This window comes from Papaver somniferum, chromosome 8 (assembly GCF_003573695.1).
Source record: "Papaver somniferum cultivar HN1 chromosome 8, ASM357369v1, whole genome shotgun sequence".
Taxonomy (NCBI): Eukaryota; Viridiplantae; Streptophyta; class Magnoliopsida; order Ranunculales; family Papaveraceae; genus Papaver; species Papaver somniferum.
Window position 1 is genome coordinate 146,510,479 of NC_039365.1, and position 11,419 is coordinate 146,521,897.

Sequence of the window (11,419 nt, forward strand, 5' to 3'; positions counted from 1 at the left end):
TTGATGCTCTAAACCAAGACTCCGTTGCTGCAATATTACTAAGCTTCTGCCGTCAACAAAGACATAATGTAAACATGAAACGGGAAAAGTGGTTATCGTTCTTGCATTCAGTGCATCTTATAGTAATCGGGCTCATAAAAAAGTTCAACAAATATTTTCTAGTACTTGGTCATAAGCATTATAGTTTAAAGTTTTAGTTACAGTAGATGGAAATGACAAAGTTGCCAGAGTAACATATTATTAAGGCGAGACCCCTGAAGGTTCTGTAATTTTATACACCAATTACCTGAAAAATAAACTATCTTAGGTAAGGGTTCTACAAAAAGAGAAGACTTCGTCACCTGGAAATCCCTAAATATCAACAAACCAAAAGGTCGTGAGGCGAAGCTTTAAGAGAAGTAAAATAACAGGCTGGTTCAGGACAATTATGCAGTTCTCTCCATAAGCTGTATTGGAGCAAGAACATTTGACTTGCTCGTCTCAACAATATACCCATTCATGACCATTTCCTCCAGCATGAAATGCACCTTTTCCAAATGGAACATTATGTCTAGTTCGCACTGCATATGATCAATTTAAGCACAAAGAAATTTCAAAATGAACAAAATGCCCATTCATCAAAACGAATTGCATACGCTATTTAATCTTACCACATTCCCAAAATGACTGTCCATGGTTTTCACTAGCAAATGTATAAATTCCAATATCGCTAGCTCGTTCTGCATGAATTAGAGATGGATATCATTTCGAATAAGGCACACCATGAATACAAATGGACCTTGAAACTTTGAAAACTCACATTTATAAGTCTATTAAAATTCCATATAGATACTTCAGCCAAAAATGTCACCAAGATCAGGACACCAAATCTCATCCTAAGAGTAATGTGGGCTAATTATGCACCTGCACCAGCACTAGCCAACTATACTATGCAACTCTGCTAGTTGTCTGATATGAATGGGGCAAACTTTTGTAGTTGAATGCCATGGTCTGAAGTTTGTCAGGGCTGATTTGCAGTTTAACTAGCAAATTGCCATAAAATCATACTGATAGAAAAAAGAAACAATGTGACTTACATACCTCATCATCATCAACACCAATCAAGAAAAAGAGTGATGCATATCTTCTATACACAACTTTATAATTCAGATGCTCAACGAACGAGCACTGCAATGATTTTTGAATCAGAAAATATCATAATGAGCAAAAAAAAAATCTAAATAAAAAGGATGGTAGAGAAGCTAAGAATGAACTTGTTGATCAGTACGAGTAAGACATTTTCTGACAATTTCACCTTCAAGAATTCTTCTCTGATCAAGATTTATGTATTCAAAATATTGTGCAAGACGAGTTTGGCCTTGTTTATTTACCAATAGTATAAATCTAATCCCCATTGTTATTTTAGGAATTAAGGATTTTAATCAGGGGAAATCAGAACGACTCTGTGTTGTGGTCCTTCGGAGAGAGATGATGATGGGAGTTTCATGTGAAAAAGGACGAAAATGTATTGCACTAGAATTTTTAGAGACTCGCGTTGGAAAATTTCTGGGATGACGTGGGGTACATTTTTCTTGTAACGAATAGCTGAATTACGTGGCGGTACTTTTTTTTTTTTTTTTTGGAAGGCACAGTTGCGAGATATTTCCACGAATCGGGGATACTCAAAAAAAAATAAAAATTGAAGTACCCGTTATCCAAATGTGTTTAGGAATATTTCAAATAATATATTTTGATTAGATGAAAAAGAAGGACTTTGTAAGATTTGTGTGATATGAAAAAGTGATTAAATTGATTTATGACTCTTAATTGCAACCTTTTGTAGACAATTAAACTTTCATCTATGAAAAACCTGTCTAAATTGGGGCCCATGCCACTTAATTGGGCCTATAAGTATATGACAAAATAGTGTCATTATGAAGTAATTTATAGAAACCCCTTACCCCTGATTTTTGTTAATACCTAATATGCCCTTATTAAATTATTGATGATTAATTAAGTTAATTTTTGTTAAATTAATCAGTGTTTGAGTGGGATTATAATGTTTGGATTAGAGTAAAAATTCATTTTCTTTCTAAAGGTTTGGAGGGAAAGAAGTAGAGCGAAAAAATGGAAAACTAGGGTTTTTGATTTTCTTAGCAAAAATGAAAGAATATAGTGATGAAGAGATGGGTGCATCAGATTTCGATCCTACCGAATTGGAAAATTTATTGAATAAAGAAGAGAAAGTGAACCAAAGAATGCTTGGGGATATTATTCAAGCACAAGAACAATTTCGTCGGGAGGAAGAAGGTGATAATGCTTCTAATAAATAGATGAGTTGTAACGATCTACAAACATGTATTTGCATGTCCCAATTATCGAATAAGGAAAAAAAATTCAAAACTTTAACCCAGAATCGGTTTATTCGATAGCATGACATAAACTGATTCTGGGTAAAATCCCCAAATGGGGTACAAGAATCGGGGTTTGTTTATCACCATATAACCCGATTGTAATAAAAAAATTGTCGCGAATGGTACGTGACCAGAATCCGTTTTTGTTGGTGATGTTAATAACCCGATTTCTTCACTTAAAAAATCACGTAGAAAACACAAAGTCGACAATCGATTTATTTTCGTGTATATGTAATCCGATTTTTAAGTTCCAGAAGAAATGTGAACAATAATCGGATTATATGGCATTAGAAGCGAACCGATTCCGGATTTTGAAATTATTTCGACAATTTTTAAATCGAACTTTATAGTTGCACATGTAAACCGATTGTTAGGAATCGGTTTAATCGACTGTAACATATAACCCGATTTTGAATCATCAACTTGTTGATATTTGTTGGAGATTGTTGTGGCGTTTGAAGAAGATCACCCCAAAGCCGTATCTGTATTGGGACCTGATACCTCTGCCCACTATTTCACCGATTTGGAATGGAAAGATAAAAACGATGCAAAGCAATGGTTTATAGACAAGGGAATAGAGATCAAATGTGCATTAGTTTTAGGCCGTCATTCAAGTCAAGACCGTTTGGAAATTGTTTGTAAGATAGGTGGATACAGAGATTTTTAACTAAACAATCGGATTACATATGGTCCAAAATGATCCGAACATGAATCAAGAATCGGTTGATTTGTGTATTAACGTAATCCGATTATAGTTGATGTTCATCACATCAACTCAGAATCGGGGTATGTAGGTTCACAGTAAAATACGATTCTTTTCACAATCGGATTAGTATGGTTTATATATAAACCGATTCTGGGTGATTTTCATATACCTTGATGAGCAAATTTCAAAGTTTTAGAGGTAAATCATTGTAGAGTATCTCTTAGAAGGAAGGGGTTAAAGGGATTTACCTCAATCACTTGAATTGTTTGTTTTTGGGTTGTTCTTTTTTTTAAACCAAAAGGAAATTAGATTATAATTATTTTTTGTGATTGATTAGGATTTAGTTTTAATTTTGATGGAAGTTGATTTTTTATTAATAATTTTTGTATTTGTTAATTAAGTTATGATTTTGTATTTGTATTTGTGTTAGAATAATTAAAGTTTTTTTAAGGTTAATCTAGTAATTTTACACAAAATTAGACATCCCTTATCATTCTCTATTGGGTGGATGAAGAAATCCATAGGCCCCAATTAAGTGGCATAGGCCCCAATTTAGCCAGGATGAAAAAACCAAAACCAAATCCCAATTCAAACACTAAGTCAATCAAATTTACATTTACAAAGCCACAGTCGGTATTATATTCATCCGACAAAACAATCTTTCGGTGTTGTATTCATCTGAAAAAACAATACGGAATGTTAACCTGCTACTGAAATTCAAATTCGATTTTTTTTTATTTAAATAAAACTTCGATTTCTTTTTGACAACTTAAACGGTTTTGATTCAAATCATTTTGATTATCATAATCTGCGTCGCTACTCAAAATGATTTTTTTGATAACCTAAATCAAAAATCATTCACCATGATTTGTGTGATTTTTTTGATGGAGAAGAAAAGTGAAGGGGTATACTAAAAAAATAGGTTTTTAGTTTTTCTTTTTAATTTTTACTAGGGTAAGGATAATATGGTTGTTTCATACCTTAAAAAAGAGGAGCCCTTAACCAAAATACAACCCCATTTAACTTTGAGTATTCCCCAATTTGTGGAGGTATCCCCCAATTATGCTTTTTTTCCAGACAAATAAGATGAATACAAACAGAAGTAGTAATTACCTCGTTGGCCAGATTTACAATGAGATTAGCTGCAGGCGCATGCCACCATTTTCCAACATCACCAGATTTACGTACATATTTGGCTAAACAATCTGCCATTGTAGTACACACTCTACTTACATGGTTACAACTCCAGTTACTCGGTTGATTAAAATGACATGCACACTTATTTAACATAGATGATGACTGCCAAGGAGGAAGAGTCAAACCTGTATTTATACACATGACTAAACTCTTGGAATCAGATTCAAAAAAAAAAATCTAAATAAAAAGGATGGTAGAGAAGCTAAGAATGAACTTGTTGATCAGTACGAGTAAGACATTTTCTGACAATTTCACCTTCAAGAATTCTTCTCTGATCAAGATTTATGTATTCAAAATATTGTGCAAGACGAGTTTGGCCTTGTTTATTTACCAATAGTATAAATCTAATCCCCATTGTTATTTTAGGAATTAAGGATTTTAATCAGGGGAAATCAGAACGACTCTGTGTTGTGGTCCTTCGGAGAGAGATGATGATGGGAGTTTCATGTGAAAAAGGACGAAAATGTATTGCACTAAGAGCTTCTCCAATGTGACATGTGTGAAGAAAAAAAGTCTTCCTCCATCTAGTATCCACTACCAATTTTCATAAAATTTGCATATTTTAAGTTAGAATTGGAATTAACGGTTTTTTCGTTTCTCTCGTTTTATGAACCAACAAAACTTGCTTCATCACGATACTACTGGAACCAATCAAACATCCCGTCAAAACAATTTATTATTTTAGAATCGGGTAATTAAGTTCATATTATCAGAACAAATCTGTTCATTGTAATGTACTTAATCTTTGTCCATAACCATCTATAATGTCAAACTATATCAATAGCATAACATATTCACTCTGTCATATGTACTCCATGTTTAGTGCATGATCAATGACTAGCCAAACAGTTTAATTCAATTAATTCCTTGCTGTTGTAATAATATTTATTTGTAAATTGTATTGAATCATCATCGATTAAATAATTAAAAATTAAACTGAACCATCAATTTGTTTTTAAATGATTAATATTGTGAAGCTTGTTTTCCTCTCTTTAACTGATGTTGAAAAATAAAGTGTTAACTATCACAACGAACAATAGAGAAGAATTATCCAACATCGTGTAGTTTAGCTCAATGATATCAAACAAAATATTTTATTCCGTTTAAAAGAAAACGACAACCAGGAAAAAAAAAAAAAAACTCAATGGATTGGAGAAGATTTATTATTTTTCCTTATAGTTAGAAAAATTGGTTGCCAACTGAGATAAATGATGTCTTCCCACAATACCACATGTGAAGCTGACCACATGACCATTGGAGAAGCTCTAAGAATTTTTTCAGGCTCACCATTGGATAAAGTCTGGGATGTCGTGGGGTACATCTTTTTTATAATCATGTGGCGGTACATCTGATAGTTGAAAAGTTGGATCCCTGGCCATACCTGATAGAATTCTGTGGCGAAAAACAGATTTTACGGTTCGAAAAACTTTAAAGACGTCACACATGATGGACATGCTGAACTCATTAGGACTGTTTTAGGTCTTATCCCACCTTAGATTACGGTGACATCGACTATACCTACTTCATCAAAGATATTGAACCAATATATTGGGAATTTCTCGTGGGGAATGAAAAAGAGTCGAGATGCTTACAAGCACAAAAAAGATGGGGAATGAGATTAAGATCCCTAGAGCATATAAATAGGGTTATGGTAGCAAAGCTTGGACGGACTCAATGAACCAGAGGCCTTATAGGTTCAGTTGATACGTGCCAAGCATATGCACAATGGGAAGTTGTGGAATGTGAATAAAGTTGTATGAGCTTTAAGTGCATGACAAACTATATTAGCTGTTAGGCATGATCTCAAAGAATGGTGTTGATGGCTAGTTGGATATGTAAGAGATATAAATGTTGGCAAGACCCATGGATCTCAATTATTACCTCTTTCAGACCTAAAATTGACAATATGGACCACTCCCAAATTGTGACAGTAAACGAGTTAATGAGACTCACTGGTACTGACACTCTATCTTGGAACAAGGAGTTAATTTCCTCCTTGTTTTTCACTACAATAACTAATGTTATTCTGGGTATACACATTGGAGGGCATGTCAAGAAGGTCAAACTTATCTGGAAACCGATTCCGTCGTGTGAGTTTCCTCCAAAATCTTTTCAAAAACTCATCTATGATGGTCAGAATTAGGCTTCATCTATGATGGTCAGAATTAACCTTCATTTAGTTATATTGAACCTTCTTCGTCGAAAAAACTCGGATAAGTCAATACTATTGCTCCCAAGGTTCAAGTCTTTATTTGGCGTATTCTCCACGAGAGGGTTGGATGTAGACACGTCAAGCAACAGATTCATACAACAAATATAGCCATACTGTGTTTTTGTACAGAGCAGGAATAAAGTTTGGTACACTTGCAGCTTCATTTCCAAAGAGCTAGAGCAATCTTGTTTGCCTCAACCCTGGGTCTAAGAATTCAACAACTAATTGTCAGAGCATTGCTCGATCGAACTCGCATGCGTTGCTATCTCAAGCATATTTGTCAATGTTAGTGATCAAAACTATGAGTCTTGATTTCTAGCCTATTTAGATGTCTCGGACTAGGACATAGATTGTGTAGTTGAGCTTTAGACTTTACGGCGTTCATCTCTTGAAGACGAAGAACTACTAAGGGGAGCTTGTGGAACTTCATTGACAAAAGGTATGTGGAGACTTAAACTTATCTATCACTCGGAAAGTCTATTTATACTATATCTCCTATATTGAGACATAAGTCGTGTTACGACATAGTTTTCTTTATACACATTTAAGATTTCGAGCTGAGTTTATCTCGCTTATATATTTCTCGGAATATGTGTTGGCAAGCTTTCGCTTCGGCCGAATTACATCTTACATGGTTTCTGTGATACAATCATTTGGTATTGCCTTGAAATGTTTCATTATGATAATTTCAATAACTTGAAAATTGCTTTGACGAAAAATAGTTTGTGAACAACAACTATATAACGTCCTCTAAGAAAGTTTCAATGATTGAAATGAAGAGTTTATTATGTAACCATCTTTGGATATAAGCATATATAGTGTGTTCGCGCATTATTGTATATAAATCCATAAATCGGGAGCCAAGTGTATGCATATGTGTGTATACGAAATTGGTGAAGGAGACAGGTCAAGTATGCATACTGGCGAAAGTTTTCCAACAGAAAATTTCTGCTGAGTTTGGTTTTGAAAAACTCTTAAATAGTCACCTTAAGTGTGCGTACCCGTACTGGAAAAGCGGGGGTCTAACAACACCACCCAATATTTCGCTTAACAATCTGTATGGACTAACTCCAATATACTTTGCTAGAGAATCAACTAGACAGTCAGACTCAATCTAGATTAAAGTATATCAAAGAGTTAATATCTATCTCTTGTTTTGATTTACTCGAGCTAATAGAAATCAGCGAGTCTTTAATCAAACACAAGGAATAACTTGGATGGTACCAAAGACCAATATACAAGGATCAATCAATGACAATCAACAACCAAAGGTTGGATTACTCTAATTGATGATCTAAACGCACAACCTGTATTATTTCAATTATAAAGATAAAACAATATAATGCGGAAATTGAAATAACACAGACACCAGAAATTTTGTTAACGAGGAAACTGCAAATGAAGAAAACCCCCGGGACCTAGTCCAGATTGAACACACACTGTATTAAGCCACTATAGACACTAGCCTACTCCAGGCTAACTTCAGATTGGACTGTAGTTGAACCCCAATCAATCTCTCACTGATCCAAGGTACAGTTATGCTCCTATGCCTCTGATCCCAGCAGGATACTGCGTACTTGATTCCGTTAGCTGATCTCACCCACAACTAAGAGTTGCTACGACCCAAAATCGCAGGCTTTGACAACAAACAAATCTGTCTCACACAGACAAGTCTCTCAAAGGATCAATCTGTATCCCATAGATAAACCCTAAAGGTTTTGTTCCGTATTTTGATAATAATCAAGGTGGACAGGAACCAATTGATAAACCGGTCTTATATTCCCGAAGAACAACTTAGAGTTATCAATCTCCTCACAACAATCTTAATCGTATGGTAGCGAAACAAGATGTTAGGGAATCACAAACAATGAAACGAAGATGTTTATGATTACTTTTTATATCTTGCCTATCAGAGATATCAATCTCAATCCAATCAATCTGATTGTACTCGTACGAAAGAAGATGCAAGATCATATCACACAACTACGATAAAAGTAGTATCGGTCTGGCTTCACAATCCCAATGAAGTATTTAAGTCGTTAACATGGTTTTAGAAGAAGAAAACCAAAGGTTAAAGGAGAATCGACTCTAGAACGCAAACTAGTATCACACATAAGGCGTGGGGACTAGTTTTGCACAATACTAGATGTCTCCTTTATATAGTCTTACAAATCAGGGTTTGCATCAATGTTAGCTTAATAACAAAGCATTCAATATTCACTATTAGATGAAAACCTGATTTAGATTCAAACTAATATATCTCAACCGTTAGATCGAAAACTTAGCTTGTTATACACACTTAACAATGCACGCTTCTAGGTTTGTTAACCGTACCCAAACATATGCACTTGTTGGTTCAACAATAGTTAACCAAATGGTTAGACATATGATCATTTCATATCAACCATTTTCTTCTTCACCATAACTAGTTCAAATGACTTCAAATGAACTAGTTAGAGAGTTGTTTAATTGCAAGAAAATCTTATGTACTACACAAGACACAATTGAAGCAAAGATAATTTGATTCACTCGAATCAGTTCATGAAATTTTATATCCACGGTTTGCAAACTGCATTCCTTAGTCTTTTTAAGTTTAAGTTCAGAAATCATCTTCAGATATATAACCTTCTCAAGTTCGCAGACTAGGTTCGCGGACTTAAGTTACCGGTCAGAGTTTACAAACTCCAGCAGAAATTCTCGGGTATGAGAACTTCGCTGGTTCGCAGACTGAGTTCGCGGACTTAGCTTCACGCAATTACTTTGTCAACTCCAGCAGAAATTCTCGGGTTTGAGAACATCGGCAGTTCGCAGACTGAGTTCGCGGACTTGGCTCACGTCATTCTTCCGGTTTTCTTGATCAACAAAGTTCGCAAACTTTGGTTCAAGGAATAGGACTTATACATAAATGTGTTTCCACAAAAATGCTTATGTCCACCATTGGTTATGTAATCTAAACTCTCATTTCAATCATTGAAACATTCTTAGAGGACGTTATATAGTTGCTACACCATTTCTCGTCAAAGCAATTTTCAAGATGATTGAAACATATCATGACTTTCGTCACATGGTAAAGATAAACTTGATCGAAGCGAAAATCTTACCGACACATATTTCTAAATATAGATAGGCGAGGTATACTCGGCTCAAAATACCAAATGTGTATAATCCAAGTCTATATATATATAGCATACGACTTCTTGTCTCAAAGAGTAGGAGATACAGTAGATAGACTTTTGAGTGATAGATAAGTTCAAGTCTTCACATACCTTTTTGTCGAGAAGTTCCACCGGTTCCTTGAGTAGTTCTTCTACTTGTATGATGAATCGCCATGAAGTTCTTGAGCTCAACTACACTTTATATCCTAGTCCGAGACTTTGCTGGACTAGAAATCAAGACTTATAGTTTTGATCACTAACATTTAAAAACATGCTTGAGATAGCAACACATGCGAGTTCGACCGAGCAATGCTCTAACAATCTCTCCCTTTGTCATTTTTAGTGACAAAACGATCAATATATATGGAGTACAAAAAAGATAAAAGAAACTTTAGTAGCTCCTATTCCACATGTCTAATCTTCAACATTCCTCAAAATCTTCGTCACTTCCAAGTACTCCAATGATCCCAAAGGTTGTAAGTTTAGCATCACCGCTGTTGAAGATCCGTAGCTATAACAATGAGAAAACATAGTTCTCGATCATTGTTATACAATGTCATAGTATTATTACACAACGTCAATGTTCAATTGTATCACAACTTCAACAATAATACTATGGTTATATGTATCACTCCCCCTTAGTCAATACTCCATCTCACATGGAAACCACTCCCCCTTACATAATGATCCGAAAACCATATGTATTTGTAGTATGAACTAAATATTAATTCTCCCCCTTTTTGTTAATAAAATTGGCAAAGGTACAAGAACGGGATTATAATGAAATTTCCGAGAGATACATTTCATGGCAAAAGGAAAAAATACATACCAACTAATTTAGATGCAATCATAAAGCCGAAGCAAAATGCATTCATCAAGGAGTTTAAAGATACAAGACAACCCCTTTAATGTTCCACAGCCGCGCACCCCTCAAGATATGACCATTAAGCAAAAGTTCAAAAGAACTCTCTCCCATTTGATGTCATTCCCGAAAGAACAACAAGAGAGACCTTAATTTCAAAAGAAAAGAAGGATTTTATTGGACACCAAAAACCATGAGAATGATTTTCTATATCCAAAAAACTCAATAAAATTAATCACAAGCAAACCCATGATTAAATTAATTGGAATACGCAATCAAATTAAACACACGAGGTGATCAATTCAATTGATTATGCTCAACATAAGAAAACTTACGGAGCAATAACTAAATAACCAAACAAGATGATTGATTTAGTTCAATATGCTCCACATAACATATCTCACGGAACACCAACTAAGCTAATAAATCAACTTGGTTGTATAGTGCTCAACATAAGATGCATTACGGAGCACATAAAAATATGGATCAGGGATGATCAATACTGCGGAATACACAAGGATTCATTCTATCTTCAATCACTATTTGCATAACGACATTAATAGACATAATCCTTGAAAACAAAAGATTTTAACCTATCTTCCATCAAATGTTTAACAATATAGGCTTAACTTTTGTATTTGTCAAAAGTCTATTCATTCCCCTCCACATGTGTGCAATCTAAGTGAGCCTTCAGATACTCAACTGATGGTTTGTTCATTCGATGACCCGTAACACATTGATCGACACCCATTTGTCGAGCTTCCCTATCGATGTTATATTCTTCTACCTGTAATTCTCCATGCATTACTGATACTAAGTGGCCAGGAGTGCAACTTAATATAAAAAATCTCTCTCCATCATTCAGGTCAGCACCTGTTCTCAACATGACATTTT

General features: G+C 34.7%; 1 protein-coding gene across 1 annotated transcript; it reads right to left on the reverse strand.

Annotated features, from left to right (window-relative positions):
* Nucleotides 1-212: 212 nt before the first annotated feature.
* On the reverse strand, nt 213-1,394 carry LOC113302489 (AP-4 complex subunit sigma-like). The gene is made up of 4 exons (XM_026551405.1): nt 1,254-1,394; nt 1,081-1,167; nt 651-719; nt 213-560 (listed from the first exon to the last, which is right to left on the reverse strand). The coding sequence occupies exons 1-4, from the start codon at nt 1,392-1,394 to the stop codon at nt 426-428; spliced, it is 432 nt and encodes a 143-aa protein (XP_026407190.1). The 3' UTR covers nt 213-425.
* Between the last annotated feature and the right edge of the window lie 10,025 nt (nt 1,395-11,419).